This window comes from Branchiostoma belcheri, unplaced genomic scaffold (assembly GCF_001625305.1).
Source record: "Branchiostoma belcheri isolate BF01 breed outbred unplaced genomic scaffold, Haploidv18h27 scaffold1, whole genome shotgun sequence".
Classification (NCBI taxonomy): domain Eukaryota; kingdom Metazoa; phylum Chordata; class Leptocardii; order Amphioxiformes; family Branchiostomatidae; genus Branchiostoma; species Branchiostoma belcheri.
In genome coordinates, this window is record NW_017802379.1 from 7,954,301 (window position 1) to 7,974,556 (window position 20,256).

The 20,256-nt window shown below is 40.6% G+C and overlaps 1 protein-coding gene across 1 annotated transcript; it reads left to right on the top strand.

Moving 5' to 3' along the window:
- The first annotated feature begins 1,298 nt into the window (after positions 1-1,298).
- LOC109465454 (telomerase protein component 1-like) lies at positions 1,299-18,867 on the top strand. The gene is made up of 21 exons (XM_019762741.1): positions 1,299-1,585; positions 2,432-2,720; positions 3,898-4,004; positions 4,430-4,563; positions 5,408-5,541; positions 5,916-6,101; positions 6,591-6,784; positions 7,536-7,647; positions 7,999-8,106; positions 8,932-9,105; positions 9,762-9,949; positions 10,331-10,500; positions 11,116-11,275; positions 11,791-12,037; positions 12,859-12,977; positions 13,498-13,630; positions 14,192-14,308; positions 14,940-15,083; positions 15,829-15,912; positions 17,431-17,589; positions 18,158-18,867. The coding sequence occupies exons 2-21, from the start codon at positions 2,457-2,459 to the stop codon at positions 18,383-18,385; spliced, it is 3,162 nt and encodes a 1,053-aa protein (XP_019618300.1). The 5' UTR covers positions 1,299-1,585; positions 2,432-2,456; the 3' UTR covers positions 18,386-18,867.
- Positions 18,868-20,256: the final 1,389 nt, after the last annotated feature.

Below are 20,256 nucleotides of genomic sequence, written 5' to 3' on the forward strand. Positions count from 1 at the left end.
CAAAGTAAATTTGAATCAAACTTATACTCCATTGCAAATAGGTGTCATTCAGGAAGTGGACATGTCAAAATAACAAGAATTCGGAGATTCCAAACCTCCATGAAATATATGTGTTTTTGCCTTCGACAGAAGGCTATGAAATCGTTTTGGTACTGTTTGGCAGATTATGCACGATAGATTTTGAAGGCGTGGTTGTCTTAGTGATGGGCATTGCCAAGGCCCACAGAAAGCTCAAAGGGGTGACAAAATCCAATTAAATCTATGATTACCTGCATCCTGCAATCTCTGGCGCAGGTGAGAATCGTTACTCTCCAAGCAGAGGTTTGGGTTTTGAGTTATTTTGGGCGTGTTTTTAGGCTTTTTTTATCGGGGTTTCTTTTTTGCACTGGAATTTTTTCTCACCCCACCCAACCTCTGCCGGCACTCACCCCAGGGCGGGGCAAACCTATTCAAGAAACGTGACAGTCCTCCTCCCCGGGAACCATCAAATTATCATTAGGGATAGCCATTTTACAGTGCCGGATTATCACACACGTCAGCGGGGTTGGGTGAGAAAAGAAATTCCTTGGCAAAAATGAAACCGGTAAAAAAGTAATAAAAAACACGGCAAAAATAACCCAATCACTACGTCTACTCCAATTGCAGTTTTAACACTCACTCACTCACTCACTCACTCACTCACTCACTCACTCACTCACTCACTCACTCACTCACTCACTCACTCACTCACGCACTCACGCACTCACTCACTCACGCACTCACTCACGCACTCACTCACTCACGCACTCACTCACGCACTCACTCACTCACCACACGTGTTTGCACATCTGTTTTCCCTCAAAATACAAAAGTTCTGCTGCAGTACCAAGGTCGGTCACCAGGAGGCCCATATTTGACCTTGACCTACCAGCATACCAAATATCACAATCCATAAAGGCGTTCTGAAGTTATGCTGACTACAAATGTGCGGAAACACACACACAAACTCAGCTGATAGCCCTGCTTCTTTACATTATGTTAGTTTGTGGTGGTGCCAGTGTCAAACTGTGCGCGCCTAGTGACCCCAGTGTGGTGGGCTGTGAGACTGGACCGACTTTCTGCCTCCCGGACTGGACCGCTCTTTCCACCATGGCCAACCCTGTCGTAAATGTGGAAGAGTCCATTGTTAACTGTTGTATGAATACATGTAAAATTCATTCTATTGGAGGGGTTAATTTTAGAAAAGTACTGGGGATTATCCATGGAAATGAAAGGCTAGGGTATTTTATAGTTCCCGCGTGTGGCCCTAACATCTGCTTTGAGATAAACATGATCTGACCCAGGAAGTAAATGCCAGCAGGGTCAGGAAAGGTCATGAGGATCTATGACAACATATATTTACGCGCAGCATCGAAGACCCGCGATGCATTTACTGGTCTTTCAGGTACAAAAGCTGTGGAAATAAGAAAGCAGATCTGTGTTATACAGTATTTAGTTTTAATGCTAATGCTGAACCTGGTAAATATCGCCTGATCTGCTGAGAAAGGTCTGTTACAGCGATGTTGTTGTCGCGTCGGAAGATCCATGGTTACAACCGGTTTGACAGGTAAGCGCCCTCCCCACTTCCACATACCTTTACTGTCATATGTCAACCTTCTCTGCGCTTGCTCAACAGAATTTGTTTCATGCCATGCTATAGATAAATTTGATTTCATCCTAGAAGGTAATAGCCCTTACTGTGTACAAATAGGTAAATTTATCAAAGAATGTTTAGACCTTAGAACAAGTACTAGTAGTATTAGTTGACTTTGTATGTAAGTTAATTTCGTTGTACCTATGTATTTGTCTGTATATCTACATGTAGTTTTAGACTTTACGAAAGTCTCTGTACTTTTGTTGTGTCAATAAAGTTCCTATGTTCCGAAGATGTAAATTCCCTTGATAGGCTCAATATAAAAAGGTATTTTTAAAGTCGACTTTAATCTTGTTTGCATTTGATTGTATAATGTAGGTCAACGTTAATACCTGGAAAACATCACCTTATTAACCTTTGGTGTAGTCTTGTAGCTAGACAAAGTTCTGTTACAATTTGTACAAGGGATGTGGCTAAAATTGTCACTTTAATATAATGAATAAGTTATAACTGTAAAAAAGAACTTGACTGATATTATGAATGCAATGGTTTAGATTATATAACACTCTTTATTGCTATGATTTATTGCTTTATTGCTATATATTTAAGACTATGAAAGTTAAAATTACTTTAAATAAATACAGTGTGCTTATCTATAATGAACTTATTTACTTATTTATTCATCTTATTAATAAGTAGATCAACTAAACTGATTTCCATGGGAGCCCACCGAATTATTTCATTTTATTGCAGCATTGTATCGTGTACTTCATTGACTCTTTATAATTGTTCACAACAAAAATACTTTTTTCTGCACAGTACTAGTGTGTGAATCCAAAGAAACATGGGTTGTGGGGCATCAACAAACTATCAGTATGAAGTAAACCTTACCTGGGAACAGGTGAGTCGTACCGTGGACACGCCCAGACCCAAGAAGGACAAGCTGGTCCTAAGACATTCCAACTGGAAGACCGTCCGCATCTTCGTCTCCTCGACCTTCAAGGACTTTCACTCAGAGCGAGACGTCCTTGTGAAGGAGGTGTTTGCAGACTTGAGACACTGGTGTGAGAAAAGGAGGCTACATCTTGTGGAGTGTGATCTAAGATGGGTAAGAAAAATAATGGGATGGCTGGGTTTCGATAAGCATCTTATATACATGTATGAGTGACAGATAATGACATAGAGTGTGATTTTTGTGTAAAGCTCCTGTCATAGGCAAATATGGCCTCCCGAACACTTCCAGACTCCCCCAGCCATGGTTAGGAGAGCACGTAGGCAGTACTGCACCTTCGTGAAACCCGTAATGTATTGTACATAGCATTTCAGCAGAATGTCTCATATAAGGTTGTATTCGCTCATATAAGGTTAGAATTTCGACAGTAGTTTCCAAATGTTGTGTCAGAAAAGATATCGTCTGCAACAGTGAAAATTCTGATGCAATGTTGACCAAAAATCCAACGAAAAACGCGAAAATCCAGGGTTCTGCACAGGCGCAGTACATTCTGCTGACGTGCTGGTTAGGAGAAGGTTGGGCTGTACCAACTAGTGATGCATACCGGTTCACTGGACTTGGATCCGGACTTGTAAGAATGTTTAGGTTTAAGTCCAAAAAAACCTAAAAGTCAAGAACCGAGTCTGGACTTATTATCATAAAAGACCATTTCACATACCCCTTTTCTTTCCAAACCACCTAAAACCTTCCGTAGATTGTAAAATCTTTGCTGCAAAATGAAGAAAATATTGCCATCGGGCATCCTCAAGTACCGGCCTCCATGTTATGTGGCCAAAGTTTCACCCAGACAACATTGCAAGGTTGCCATCATGCAATTTTTATATACCATGGGTACAAGTCCGGACCTGAACCTAAACCTCTGGACTTGAATCCGGACCTGAACCTAAAATTGTGTTTAGGTATGCATCACTAGTACCAACCGAATGTAAAAATGTTTTAACACATTCCGGTGTGGACAGGAAGATCAGTGGTTGGCTGGTAGTTGGACAACAAATGTCTCAAAATGTTTAAAACGTTCGGGTGTGGACCATGGATCAAAGGGGCTGGATGGCTGGTGGTTGGGACTAGGTCAGGACGTGATTGGCAGAGAAATTTGACTCAAATTTGATTTGAATTTGATTTAATTTCTGTAGTAAGGTAGGTGTAGACTAAATCTGGTCAGAAGTTGCATGGTCGGATGGTTTTTGGGGGAAGGTTCTGAGTGTCCAGCAGTATGGAAGTGTAGACATTCTATCCACTGTAATGTTGTTAATTTGCCTGTTGTAAATTTCAGGGGATTCCCAAGGATACAACAACAGAGTTTACACTGAGGACATGCTTAGAGGAGATCGACAGATGCTATGAAGACAATATCATGCCTTTCTTTCTCAACATGACCAGGTATTCACATACAAATATTGTTTCTAGCAATACTTACTTGTTAGCGACAATAGGGAGTCGGCGGTAACTCTGGAGGACGGCACACGAAGCTCCACGAAGCTCCAGATCTCAGTACATACGTACTAGTACAGTGCCGATTCAAAAATTCGCAAAAAGCCAACATGTGCCGGCCTGTCATATACGTCGCAAATTCACAATACCAGCTTTGTATCCTGTGGTTTAGTAGCATTTTTATTTTTCGTCAGAATTTTTTTTCTTCGCCCGCGCGCACTAGCTTGGAGGTCTTCAGAGGATGTCATCCATAAGATTAAACGTTGTGGCCTAACTTCATTCCAAAGAAGTGAGTTTGGCTTGTCTGTATCCATCTTTGTGTCTGCAATGCAGTTTGAGTACGTTCTGCTACTAAACTGTCTCTTTATCCTCAGTGAGAGGTGTGGGTGGATCCCAGGTGTACAGGAGGTTCCTCCACAGTTTGCGGCAGAATATCGCTGGATCCACGGCTTGTCTGTCACAGAGATGGAAATCATGCATGGAGCGTACAGGAAAGGCAACCCTAACTGTAAGTGGACTTAAAGGCATCCAGTGCAATTTCAGACTAGAGAAGTAACATTTGCAAAGCAAATGCATAATGTTTACCTTCGGACATGGTCCGCTCTGTTAATTCTTACTCAAACACATTCACATACATGTACTACTAGTAAATGGTGACAGGAGCAGAGCAGAGCAGACCATGAAATTGCAACATTATGTAACCCAACACCAGTCACTATGGTGACTGACGTAAACAAATCATGTCATTGGTCAGGTCAGAGGTCACTGTTTGGAGAAGAAGGAGAGGAAGAAACTGAGTAAAAACAATATGTTTTCTTTTGGTAAACATAAATAACGGCACAACAAATATATTCAAGATGAGGAAATCTGCCTGATATTGACGTTTACTGCCATTTCTTTGTATATTTCATACTTGAAGTGTGTGAAATAGCCCCAAAACAAGCTACGGGATCCGGAGGCATCCCTTTACTTTTCTGGGTACCTCCCACAAATACATTTTTTCGGTAGAACCAGCCTACGATACAAAACAAGCAACCATTTTTCCATCAAAAACATAAAATTTTCCCTCACAGATATCATTTTGCTATGAGATAGGATTGATTCAATTTACTGCATCATAAAAATGACCAGTACTTCACAGATATCAGTACTCTGTGGGAAAAGATTGATTCAACTTACTACATTTTAAGAAAAATGACCACAAAATAGACTTTGAACATCCTGAGTTGTGCCACCCTAAAATTGCATTGAATAACGTTTACCATACGTGTTGACTTTAGAGTGCATTTATATTGTAGTTTTAGAGTAATTCAAGATTACAGAAATATACTTGTTCCATTTCATTCCCTCAGCTCTGTTCATGATCAGAGATGGGTCTTTCCTGGAGTCTGTACCTGAGAGGCATCATCAAGACTTCATAGACATCACACCAGAGGCTCCCTTCAAACTCAAGATGCTGAAAAAGATGCTACAAGACAGATTCGAGGTATGACACCTTCCTTACAAAATCATAATTTAGAGGCTGTGTAAAATCTTTCTTTGTTGTTGAACTTTTTACCTGGTCATTCTCTAAATAATACTAACCAGCTTTGAGCAACCCATTTTGTGTGTGCAAATTTGGTGCATGTGTAAGAATTTTTTTATTCAATGAAAGTAAAATCTTGATCTTTTACCGGGTAACATATTACAAACAATCAAACAGCTTTAACAGCTTTTCCAGCTTCACATCATCCTTAGAAGTGTCCGTAGGGCTAAATGAGTCAAACCAAGGATTTAACACAAGTTCTAGGGTTATATGAGGAATTTTGCATACTTTACAGTACATGGCAAAATTTGACACTTGTTCTGACCTGTCTCCAGGCTAACCAGGTGTGCCTGTACCAGTGTGAGGTCGCAGGGGTCAACTCAGAGGGCAGAGTTCAACTCAAGGGGCTGGACAACTTCAGTCAGAAGGTGTTTGAGTTCTTCACACAAAGGATAGGGGAGCAGTACCCATTGGAGGAGATCCAAACAGACCCGTATAAACAACAAGAGGAGGCTCATGAGGTAAAGATGGAGGCAGTAGTACATTAACATCTACATGTTTAGGGACGCAAATAGGGTCACAGGTCTTAAAGCTGCATTATGTAACATCATGACGTCATACAAGAAGGAAATTGTCTGATCATTTTTTTACGAAGTCAGTGGAATCAACCCTACTCCCTTACAAATAAGTGCCATTCAAGTAGAGATGTCAAAATATGACTCATTACTATTCAGTGTTGGATTAAGTTGGATTAAAATAGCTGTTAGTCATGTTTGTTTACATTCTAGTATTTTGTGGTGGCACCACAAACTGAGTGCATTTCTTGCAACTGTTTAGCGCCAACCATATATGTCCAAAATGTGAAATAATTTCACAAATTTGTTCCAAAAATGGAATTGAATTATAATCACACAAGGACTTTTTTCAAGCAAAAATGTTACAAAATGCCCCTTTAATGTTTTTTAAGTGGAATAAATTGTGATTTCCAGTGTTGTTTATTCCTGTCGCAGGCCTACATGAAGAACAAAGGAGACCTTGTGTTGGGGAGGGACTTTATACTACAGGAGATCCAACAGTACATCACAGAACTGGGAGTGGACTATCCCATGCTGCTGGTGGGGGAGGCAGGGTCCGGAAAGTCAGCCATCCTGGCCAGGGTAGCCGATGTAGCCACGACAAAGGCTCTGAGCAGGGAGATACCCGGGTAGGAATTTTGGAGGGATGTTTCTATTATACAGTGTGTCTGTGTAACATAGTGTTATAGCCATGTAATTTTGCTGCGTCAAAAATTTTGCCAACTCCATCATCTTTGATGGACAAAGTTCGGCTTGTACTAGTAGTTGTAAAGAATCTGATGTAAAAAGAGATGTCATAAAACTAAGCTTTGTCTATCAGCAAAATTTGCCTCTCAAAATACAGGAAATAGCATTTCAGGGGGTCAAGATTTCCCCTAGGACTGTTGCATTTTGGGGTTTGAGATGACGAAAAATGTCCTTGTTTAGCCTTGAATCTGACAAAGGAGGTGGTATGGCATGGACTAAGCAACAGAAGGAACTGCATCTGTATCTGTATCCGGTAGCCAGTATAACCGCCCTTTGGCGTAACACACCAGCTTCGCAGACACGTGGCGCGGCAGCAGCTAGCTATGAGTAAAAACACACTGAACGACTTGTTACACTCAATCTTTGCACATTTACTAGTAGTTGCAGTTGTTTATTTAGGCTTCATAGTGATGATGCCCCAACTGTGTTCGGTGGCAACGAGTTCCAGTCTATGATAGTTCTGGGGAAATACAATAGTTTTTGAACACCTCAATTCTTGGTTGATAACTCATATATTCTTGTGCATCAAAATCTAATTTTTCAAAGCCATTTATGATTGATACATGTAGCTGGAGCCTGGAGGTCTGTAGTCCCACTAAGAGAAATAAATGTGATATTTCTGTGTGTGTTCAGTGGAGGAGACACTGGCTGGCATGTGTTCTACCACTTTGTTGGCGCGATCCCCGGGTCCACTGATCTGGAGAACATTCTGAAGAGACTCCTGAGAGAACTGGACATTGTCAATGTAAGTCTGGCTGATTGTCGTTTAAAGGCATCCAATGCAATTTCAGGACAGCAAAACTGGATTTTCAAAGTCAATTTTCTGGTCATTTTTCTTAAAATGTAGTAAGTTGAATCAATCCTTTCCCGTAGCATACTGATATCTGTGAGGCAAAAATGCAATGTTGCTGATGGAAAACATCCAGAATATTTTTTATCTTGCCACCCTAAATTTGCATTCGATGCCTTTAACCCTAGAGGTTTCTGAGAAATTTGAAGTCCAACAAATTTTTTTTTTGAGATCTGTTGAAAAGATGTACATGTAGTTGATGCCAACAACTAACACTTGCTTCTGACCTCATATATATGTATCCAGGACACCACCATGCCCAAAGACATGGAGTCCACAGTACAGCTGACATGTGGTGTTCTGTCCAGCCGAACCACCAGGCCCACCATCATCATCATCGACGCTGTCAATCAGGTCAGACATCCTGGGATATGTGATGATTTTCTGTTTGATGAATCTTTGGAGGTTTTAAAGGCATTCATTAAAATTTCAGGGCGGCAAATTCAGCACCAAGGACAGACACAGTGTGTGGTACTGATACATGATTCAGCACCAAGGACAGACACAGTGTGCGGTACTGATACATGATTCAGCACCAAGGACAGACACAGTGTGCGGTACTGATACATGATACAGCACCAAGGACAGACACAGTGTATGGTACTGATGCATGTTTCCATGATTCAGTACCAAGGACAGACACAGTGTATGGTACTGATGCATGTTTCCATGATTCAGTACCAAGGACAGACACAGTGTGCGGTACTGATGCATGTTTCCATGAATCAGCACCAAGGACAGACACAGTGTATGGTACTGATACATGATTCAGCACCAAGGACAGACACAGTGTATGGTACTGATGCATGTTTCCATGATTCAGTACCAAGGACAGACACAGTGTATGGTACTGATACATGATTCAGTACCAAGGACAGACACAGTGTGTGGTACTGATACATGATTCAGCACCAAGGACAGACACAGTGTATGGTACTGATGCATGTTTCCATGATTCAGTACCAAGGACAGACACAGTGTATGGTACTGATGCATGTTTCCATGATTCAGTACCAAGGACAGATGAAGTGTGTGGTACTGATGCATGATTCAGTACCAAGGACAGACACATTGTAAGGTACTGCCGACCCAAAATTTCATCTGATGCCTTCATTTTCCAGTTATGGAAAACAAAACACAGTTTCTGATCAGACTTTGACACCTTCTTCCTTTACCCAGATGGATGAAGACCCCCACTCCCAGAGTGTGAGCTGGTTGCCACGGAAACTTGCCCCCCAGGTGCGGGTAGTGTTGTCCATGATTGACGGCACCCCTCAGCACCACGCCCTGACGGAGCGGCAGAGGAAACCACACGAGGTCAGGGTGACCGCACTCAGCAAGGAAGACAGAGAGGTAATTTCAAGGATACCTTGAAAATTAACACAGTCAAACCTGTCCAATCTGGCCACCCAGGGGACCAAGGGAAAGTGGCCACCTTGGACAGGTGGTCTCCTTGAAGAGGGTCGCCTCACAACATGACTGAGGCATAAATGGTTTCCAAGTTGAGATGTTTTAATGTCAAATGCTGTAGGCATGCTGTAAGCATCTTCAGCTCTGTGGTGAATGCATATGGGGAGGGGGGCGCATGGCATAATTTACCGTCGAACAAAAACATCATCCAGCAGTCGAGGCAAACTGGCTGGTTTCTCCATGATTTCTCTATTAGTTATCATCAATAATCAACATGATCAAAAAGGATGTGGTCACCATGGGCAGGTATCAGGCCTTGAGCTGACCCAACTCATCAGGGCGGTCGTAGTTGTGTTTGCCAGGTGGTCACCTTGGACTCGTTACTTAATGCTTGCATCAATGGGGAAATGTTTTTGGACTAAGAAAAAGCGGTCACCATGGACAGGTGGCCAGCTTGAAGAGGTCTCCTTGGCAGGTTTCTCTTTACAGTCAAACTTGTCCATTTGACCACCTCAATAAGCCAGCCATCTTGTCAAAAGTTGCACACTATTGGCACAACAGAATAACTTAGATGTTCACATTTTTCATGCTTACTACAGGAAATAGTGCGAGCCATGTTAGACAAGTACAACAAGCGGCTGGACCAGCACCAGATGAACAGCCTGCTGTCCAAGGACTCGTCAGACAACCCCCTCTGGCTGTCCGTCGCCTGCGAAGAGCTCCGCGTTTACGGCGTGTTCGAGAAAGTGTCGGACAAGATCAACAGTTTAGCTGATGGTTTGCTTAAGTAAGGGTAACTTCTTTCTTTGTTGGAAATTTTTTTAGGACTTGGTTTGAGGAAAAAGCTTGTAAACATAATGGTATGGATCCTTTTTCACTTTTATGCATGAGTACTTGAGCCAAATGTTCAAAATGTTAAAAAAGTTCGGTTGTGGACAAGTTTTGCCTTGGTTGGCTTGCGGTTTGCTGGTGTTTGGGAGTTGTTTGGGGCATGGCTGGCAGTCAAATTTGACTCAAATTTAACACAAATTTGATTTGATTTGTACAGTAAGGTAAACATGGCCTTAAAATCTGATCAGACTGCTCCCAAAATTCAGTAAAACTTGGTTGGCAGGTGTTTGGGGGAATGTATGACATGTACTTTTAGTGATATTTTGTCTGTGCCCAGTTTGCTAGCTCAGGTACTGGAGAGGTTTGAGAGAGAGTACGGGGGGACGTTACTCGTTGCCACCCTGTGTCTACTGGAGACGTCAGCGAAGGGCATGCTGGAAGTAGAGCTGCTAAGGCTGCTGGGAAATGAGAAGGACCTCCTTCCTCCTGATAATGGCAGCCAGATAGGTTTGTTGATTTTTTTGCATATTTATTTGTTTGTGTTTTTTTTTCTTACAGTCAAAACCTGCATTGTAATATAAGTTAACTGTTTTATGGAGGTTAACCATTGAATAAAGAGGCTCTTTATGCAACAAACTGTTTTATTTAATTGCAATGTTTTGATGGTAACTGTCTGTCAAGTTTAGCAGGGTAAATTTGACTGGTTCACATTGCACAGCACAGGTATCACTGCTTGCGCTCCCAAAAGCAAAGTATTTCAAGTCAAGTCAAGTCAATCTTTATTGTACAACAATTGTAACGGGTACAATGCATGGCAAACTCTTTAGTACCACTCTACAGCTAACATCTACTCCCACGTCTACAGTGATACCTACAAGTTCTATGTATTGAAAACAACATACTATTTCAAACCGTAATACATGTATAGTACATGTATATATATGGAACATGGCTTTTATTTAGCACATGGTTACAGAGAGCGCCAAAACAGAAGTTGACGGATGGTCACTGAAACATCTTCTTAATAAGACACTTGTTTGCATTAAACGAGTCTCTTTATTCAGCAATTTGCAAACCTGATGAAACTATTCACAGAACTTTAACTGTTTCCCTGACGTACAGATTGGGAAGCTAGATCAGACCCTCCAGTCGGCCAGGTAGCACCGGTCAGGTGGGCAGGAGTGTACCGGGCACTCAAGCCATTCCTCAGGCCGTTTGGGGACAGCGGGGAGGGACGGCTGGACTTCTACCACCGGTCACTCAGTAAGGCGGTCAGGCGCAAGTAAGTCATCATAGTTGCGATGATGAGAGAATAAGGTGGCAAAGATTTGAAATTTTCTAGTGACCAGACTTCAGATTCACTTCATGAAGATAATTATTTGAATGATGATAATAAATACACAGCTCTTATTACATCCATGAAAACTGGAGGTATTGTTTTTGGTATGTCTGCACATGTGTGTGTGTGTGTGTGTGTGTGTGCATGTGTGTGCATGTGCATGGCCTTTAGATAACCATTGTAATAGATATAATTAGTTTCAGTGTGACCCTGGCCTGAGGGAGATCTGGTACATTGTAGCTCACTATTTTCTCAGGTGTTTTTCATTACATGACCTCCTTGACAGCTGACAACTGGTGTTTCCCTTGCATGATAAAAAAAGATTTGGTGAATGAGAAGAGGACACATTCTGATCTGAGCTCTTCAAATTTTTGTTAATGGCTATATATAGTGAAGCTAATAGATATGTTTAACTTGTTTAATAATAATTATTGTAACTTTTTATAATCTATGAACAGATACTTTGGATCAGATGAAGAGGATGACAGTGCAGACAGCAGCTGGAGGTACAGGTGGTGGCATCACAAGCTGGCCAACTTCTTTGACTCCTGTGAGAACATAGACAGACGAGTGGAGGAGTACCCTCACCACCTGGTGCAGCTAGGTGCCCAGAAACGTCTGGCCGAGTGCCTGACAGAGTGGGACATGTTCGACAATCTGTACCATCCTGAGTGGAGTGCACAGCTGCTTTTGTATTGGAGAAAGGTATGCAACATTTCATCTGTGTATGTTTAAAGTTAAAACTTTTGGTCCATCACAAAAGAGTTCTCTCACCTAGAGCTTTCGACCAGTCACTCTGGTCTTCCTCAGTACATCAAGGCCCATCACCCTTCATTGAACCGTGACGGGGGCCAACATTGTCTACTAGATACCTTTGACCCAGTGTTGACATCACACTTCAAAGAAGCCATGTGACAAGCTTCACTGGGTCAGTCTACTGAGGAAGACCAGAGTGACAGGTCAAAAGCTCTAGGTGAGAGAACTTTTTTGTGTTAAACCAAAAGTTTTAACTTTGAACATGTAACTACCAACACAGATGAACTTTCATGATTTCATCTGTGTAGTTTAACTAACATTTCATCCTTGCATCTGAAGCTGATTTCAAAAGCTAAAGCTTCTGTCATACATAGCTGAGTATGGCTTACCGAACACTAGCCCAACTCCCCCAACCATGGTTAGGAGTAGGTGAGGAGTAAGGTAGGCTAGTGTTTGGCAAGGCCGGCTACTAGCTGTTATCCGTACGAGCCGTTTCAAAATGTTTGAAACATTCTGATCTTGACGGGAGGTCTGGCCATGGTTTGCTGGTGTCCGGAAGTAGGTTCGGGACATGGTTTGCAGAGAAATTTGACTCACATTTAACTCAAATTCTATTCAATTCATGTTGCCACTACTCCAGAGCTTCAGCCTTGGTTGGCTGGTGTTCAGGGAAAAGGTTCAGAATGTGTCACAGAGGCTTTATATAGAGATCATTTTATGAGAATTGAATTAAAGGATGTTTTTCTTTTTTTCCCATCCTAATTATTCAGGCAGGTGGATATGACACAATGGACAGGCAGTACAGAGAGGCCCTGAACAGGATCAAACAGGACCCAGAGGTGTCTGTACAGGACGTTGTGCTCAGGCACGAGAAGGTGGCCAGAGTCCTGTAAGTTAGCATCATCATCAGTCCTCCGCTAAGGCCTCACTGAATTAAGTTTATGGATGACCGGTAGTAAGAAACAAAGCTTATTTTCCAGAACGTAATTTGTCTTTCGTTGCTGACCATTGTCCATCTAAATTATTTAGTTTCTGTTTCTTTGAGTTTCTTTTGAGCTGGGATTGGTGTTGTGTAAGTTGGCAACCATGTAATGTGTACATTGTGCATTTGGTTCTAAGATGAAGTTTACATGTATATTCCTCAAGTTTTGCCACACTGTCCTTTCAAGATGTAAGGAAAGAAAAATAAACTTGCCAAAAAATTTATATATATTTTTCAACTTAGGGTTATCTATTTATTCACGAAATATTTTTTTTTCAAAATATTTTCAACTTTGTGTTTTTACAAAACCTTTTCAACTTTTTTTCAATTTGTAGGTTATCGTAACGGTTGAAACTTCAAAAATATTCTCAATCCAGAAGTAAGTACATGTAAGTTTTTTACATTTCTCATTCTCATGATTTTTCAGGCTCCAGGCAGGAAAACTAGAAGAGGCGAAGGGTGTTATCCAGTATGCATTAGAGCGAGAGGAGGCAGAGCTAGGAGCCAGGCCTGACAGGATGACTGAGCTGTACTATGTAGCCGGGCTTATTTATGATGAGGTGCTTCTTACATTTTTTTCTCATGTCTCAAGTGATGAAACTACAATGTATGACAGTAGTTTAGGCCACACCTATTTAATTTGTTGTTTCTCGCTCCGTCGCTTCATCTTTTTCTGAAAAGTCCAAGAAACAACCAATTAAATTGGTGTGGCCTTAGATTGTGTCAAAATTATTTATTTGTGACTGAAAAGCAAAGTTAACATATTTTGTACTGACATATTCAATATACAATATAATTTTCCTACTACATGTAGATTAGGTTAGTTAAGGTACAACAATTTAAAGTGTATAGCAGTTAAAAGGAGGGAAAAAACATTATGCTTTATGAATAGCAAGGAAGGAAACATTGAAATTGAAAGAAAATCATGAAATAAAGTGTAATTTTACATGTATTTTCACTCATTCTGCCCAAACATACTGGTATAAATTTTACAATACTACATAATTCATCAAGATCAGAATTTGTCTTAAATTTTTTCTCTGTCAGACTTGCATCTGTCTTGGACCAATCTTGGGGGAATATTTTTAAATTGTTCATCTATTCGACCCATCTCCCTACAGATTGTCAAATCTGTAGAATTTGTCAGCACAGAAACCATGGATGACCTTCAACCCTGTATGGACTACCTGCGGAAGTCCATCGCCCTTCGTGAGCAGTTAGAAGGAGATCACCACAAGGTGAGAAGCTCACCATGACTAGTAACATTTGCAATGTTTACCTTCACATGGCCCAGCTTGACAAACTACTGCTTTGTTTATTCTTACTCAAAGACACCCATATACACATGTATATGGTGACCGGCCCCTCTTGAACTCAGTTTGCATGGCACTTGCAAAATTATGTAACCTTACACCAGTTACCATGGTGACAGATGTCTGGTTCTGGTCATTGACCTCATTTGGAATGAAAGAAGAAGAGGAAGAAACTGAGCAAATACAATGTTTTTCTTTGGAAATCATAAAAATAGGAGAACTGAGAATTTTGACAATGAATCCCTGCATATATATAGACAGTCTATTTTTTTTACATGGTCTAATGGACTAAAAGGTTAATGTACGGAAACTTTCAGATAACACCTGCTAAATATATGTAGGCTGCTAATCAAGGTACATGTAGTCATGTAACCAGGAGCTTAGAAGGGCAATACAGGTCACTTGACTGGTGTTGTACTTTACATGTATGTCTTGCTATGAAATGACGGTCATTAATATTAACACTACCATAATATTATGCCTTAAAATGATCATGTCTATTTCTAGCTTCATGGGAGAGAAAACTAACTAATTGAAAAATGTTGATGTATTACAGTATCAGAGAGCGTTTGCCCTGGTGAAGCTGGCGTTTGCCCTGAATAACTGGTCTGACTGTGGGGGGGATGCCAGCTTCTCTCGCTCCAGTGCTGCAGACGAGGGCTTCCAGGTGGTGGGGGAGGCCATCAGGATACTCAGGGAGGTCAGAATCTCTAAAGTCTACCCTCATTTCAAGTTATCATTGGTCGAGTAGCACATCTCAACCCAGTGTTCTAGCTAGCATGTGTCTTTTCATCATTTTGCCACTCGTAACGAACAAAAAATTGGCCAAATCTGGCATCTTTGAAGGACAAAAAAATTGGAGTGTAAAGATATGACAGAGTTGTACATGGTCAATTAAGACAAGAGATGTCATTAAATTTAGTCTACCAGCAAAATTTGCCCCTCAAAATGCAAGAAATAGCATTTCAGAGGGACAAATTTCAACATTTTCCTGGGGGAGCATGCCTCACAGACCCCCCTATAGCTACATCTGCCTAGGATTGTCATACCTTTGGAGTGACACCTTTTGCATTTGTTGCTCGACATGATGTTTTGTCAAACAAAATTGAGATGAAGGAAAAACAAAATTTCAGAAAATGGTTAGAACACTGTCTCAACCTCACAGATTGTGTGCATTGATATGATTGGTCAGTCTCCTGCTACCATGTGATTTGTTATTACCTTGTGCAACCTTGATTGGCTGATCCCGTGCAACTTGATAATGACTTGATCTTGTGTGCCTTTGTGGTTGGTTTGCCTGTTGCATGATTGTGATTGGTTGATTTTGTGTAACTCAATAATTAATTGGCCATGTATACAACGCTGTCATTGGTTGGTTTTGTATTTTGCAACTCTATAATTGGTTGATGCAGCTCTGATTGGTTGGTCATTCCTTCATGTTTTAGTTAGGAGACAATGGACATCTGGCAGAAGCTGTGATGACTAAAGGTATCCTCATGCCTCGTTACAACACTCAAGGCCAGATGGACGTGAGTAACCTTTTAATGGGCTACGTCTTTAGTCTTAATCTGTAATTGTGAGCAACAGTGCAATTCAGAACCCCTGGGTTCTGCAAAACTGTTTTACATTGACATCAATAAACTAGTCATAAGTAACAAGATAAATGATTTAAAATAAACAGTAGTAATAAGGCCACACCAATTTAATTTGTTGGTTTTCGGATTTGCCTCTTCATTTTTTTTCTGATTTGCAAAAAAAAAGATTCTCATACTGAATCAACTCAAAAATGCTCATATTTGACCCTCAACAGTTGAAGAAAGACCTTTTCTTCCTAGTTCCTACAGTTTGTCTTTCATCTATCAATGCAGTGGTTTGGAAAATCCATTGTTAAAATATAAACCCAGCATTTGAATGTGTTGGCTTCATGGCTCCTATCAAAGCATTTGGGGCTATGATAGGATGCCTAGACCTGTTTTTATTACCTTCGCCAAGAAGGTTATGTTTTCAGGGGCGTTCGTGTATGTGTGTGTGTGTGTGTGTGTGTCTGTCTGTCTGTCAACACGATAACTTGAGAAGGCCTTGATGGCTTGTCTTGATACTTGGTAGGTGGGTAGGTCTTGATGAGACCTCAAAATGATTAGATTTTGGACCCCCTAGCGGCTTGTTATGGTACTGCAGCTGAACTTCCGGTTTTGATATCTCATGATTTAGACATGCTAGGGTGACGAAATTTGGATGGTAGGTAGCTCTTTTGCTGGGGAAGAAGTGACGTGAGTTTAGGCCCCCTAGCGGCTTGCTCTGGAACTGCAGGGATAAATTCTTGAAAATATTCAAAAGGGGATAACTCAAGAACCGGTTGACGGATCGTCGTGATTTTTGGTATGTAGGTAGCTTACGTGATGCTTAATATAATCATGTGACAATTATGCAAATATTGATGTAATTTGCATAATTTATGGAGAAATTCTATAAATCAGCTGCATTCAATAATAGGACAATTAAAGCTTGTAACATTGGTAATTGACAACGAGAGAAACACAGGAAGATATTGATTATGTTAATAATGACTTAATTTGCATAATTAATGAGAAAATTTTATAATTATGTAATGATAACTGCCTGGAATTTTATACTTGTGGTATTTGAAAGTTAAATTGAGGTGAACATCATTAAACATAATTTATTCAAATCAGGACCTCATTTGCATAATTTATTAGGAAATGCTAGAATGCATTGTTTGTTAATATAAGACTGTTTTTTGGTTGAGATTATTATAAAATGATATAATTCATGAAAATTAGGTTCCTATTTCTTAAATCTGGGGGGAATAATCTAATCTATAATTTGTCAGTCATAAAGATTAACATCATTTGGCGAAGGTATGAGATCGGGGAACTCTAGTTTTTTATTTTTTTGATCTCTCGCTTCTGAGAACCAACAAATTAAATTGGTGTGGCCTATGTTCACAGTTTCATGATTGTGGTAACAATGAAAAGAAAAGTACAGTGAAAAAATCAAGAATTACAGTGATTATTTTTCTACTCCAGCTGTATGAGGAAGCCTTGGAGCTGAGTAAGCAGGCGTATGGAGAGAACAACACCCTGAGCTCCAGGATCTACGGGAACATGGGCATCGCTTACGAGACAATCGGTCAGGTCAGGAAGTCCTACAGGTACTTCCAACTGGCTGCTCAATGCACAGAGGAGGTAAATATCCTTTTGTTTGTTTGTTTGTTTGTTTAGTATCTCCATTAGTGTGAATTTCAGACTACTCTTCCTGGAGTCCGTAGTGAATAATCAGATACATTGTAGGTATTTGGACCATCGCACACCGGGGCATGCCCCTACTCTTTTTTGAAAGGTATGGTAGGTTCTTTAACATGTGTGGGATGTGGCTCTCCCCAAACACGGGACCTCCATTTAACGTCCTATCCGAGGGACGTCCCTAACCAATGCTAGGTACTTATATTCACCTAAGTGAGGTGAGGAAAGTCATGTAAAGTGCCTTTCCTAAGGGCACAAGATCGGTGGCATGGGTAGGGTTTGAACCTGGGACCTCTCGGTTCAAGGCCAAACGCACTACCGTTACGCCACACGAAATACTATGTATACTATGTACTAAGTATGAAATACTGATTGAAATCTGCTAATGTGAAGTAGCATGTGTCAATATCATAAAGATTGCCTTATTCATAATATTTCCAGTTTTGCTGCTCTGAAATCGCATTGGATGCCTTTAAGTGATATATGTCTTGTGTGATATATTAAACTACAGGTGTTTGGCCCGGACCATCCAAAGACCTTACAGAACAAAGCAGTACTGGAGGAGGACACATACCTAGCAGTGGCCAGACAGATCCAACTGGAGGCAGAAAACAGGGGTGTACAGGACGATGATGACAATGATGGATTCTTTGATGACTCAGACAGCGATGAGGGTATCGATGAGGAAGATAACACAGAAGACAACAATGTACAGGAAGAAAGGCAGGAGCCACTGTAGGAGGACCAAGACTATTCAATTGCTATCTATGCATGTGCAATTTTTTTTACCATTATTTAGGACAGTTGTGATTGTGTGAGCAAAAGAAGGAACAAGATCCCAGTGTTGATGTCACACTTCAGAGAAGCCATGTGACAAGTCTCACTGGGGCAGTCTATTAAAGAAGACCAGACTGACTGGTTGAAAGCTCTAGTCCAGTTGAGAACAATCCCCACTGTTGGAACAAACGTTTTAACTTTAAACAAAATCTGAACCTTATGTATACAATTATGTGCATGACAGAAAAGGTACAGAGGGCCTTCAGAAAAATTTGGGTATTTTTCAGATGTTTTTGGTATATTTGGTTTTGGTACACTAAATTTCCTGTGCAATGGCAAATTTGGCACACTTAGAATAAAGTGTACGGGTGAGTAGGGCCCAGTTACATGTAGAAATATGTACAAATGTTGTTAGAGGAGATTTTAATGCATTTTGTACCAGAAAACAGTATACAAATAATGAAATAGGTATGAAATGTCTAAGATAAAAAAGATGCCAGACAAAGAAGGGCGTCTCAGGAAGTCTCAGGGTAATAGATACTAGGTGTCCCAAGATCTTATCCAGTTGCTTGAGGAACTGCTTTTTGGTGTATCTTATTACCTGGATGTCTAACCTTCATCGATGTAATAGATATTAGCACTAGAAATGGGGAAGGGGGTGGTGGCCCAAGGAAGTTAAAACAAGAGGACTGCAGAAAGGATATGTACAACCCTCCTGGTTTGCCTCTAAGTAAATGACCTGGTCCTGAAGTCCAGGGTAACTTTCATATATCTGTATCAGTATAGCTGGTATAACTTCCCTTCTGCATAACACACCAGCTTCACAGGCACACGGCACAGTGGCAGCTAGCTATATCACACTGAATGACTTGTTACACTCAATCTTTGCACATTAATTGCAGGAGGTGTTTAAAGCTTTCTAGTGATGATGCCCCAACTGTGCTTGATGGTAACGAGTTCCAGTCTATGATATTTCTAGGGAAATATGAGTTACGAGTTTTTGAACACATCAATTTTTGGTTGATAACTCTGATATATGTACATTGTGTACATAAGCATGCCTAAATATTCACATTAGGTTTAGTAATTTGATTTTTGTCACAAGCATCGTGTGCAATAGCTGCATGTAACAAAGTGACCTGAGACTTATCAAGTTTGTTTTTAATGTTCATTTTTGTTATATATCAGATAATCTGGAGATGGTTTGGCTATTTTTCCACTCTGTACATATTTTACATAAATAGCTTTATACCCGAACACCTTTTGTACCTTTTGCGTTTTGAATTTTAGTGTGAACATTCAAGGAGAGAAAAAAGTGTAAAGTACTTTAAGAAAGTCAACATGGTGTTTTGCACTAGTAGAGCAGAAATATTAGTACAATCATGAAGTTAGAAAATCAGATGGTATATGTACAATATACTAAGTAATTTTATATTTTGTTTGTTTTTATTGTGTGCTCTAGATGACAACTTATTACACATGCATGATCTTCTTCAAGCTTTCATTCTCTTCCATAACTTGAAAGTAATTGCTTCGTAGTGAGGACCTCTGTCTTTTAGATGAAGAACTACATCTACTCTTTTGCATTTCACCTTGACATGATCCAGAGAACAATCCAGCTGTTGACTCACAGCTGGTCCTGCAGTGTGGTCGTAAACCGCTGTGCGGCGCCACTGAGTGGTAGAAGTTTACTGTGCTAGCGAAGCCAACTATCTGCAGGCAATTTTCTGCATCCTCGCAAAATAAATGGCTTCTGTGGTACGCATTTTACAATGGTACAACAATGTGCAATATAACTTAACCCTAAACAGTACACCTGGGGTCCGCGCGGAC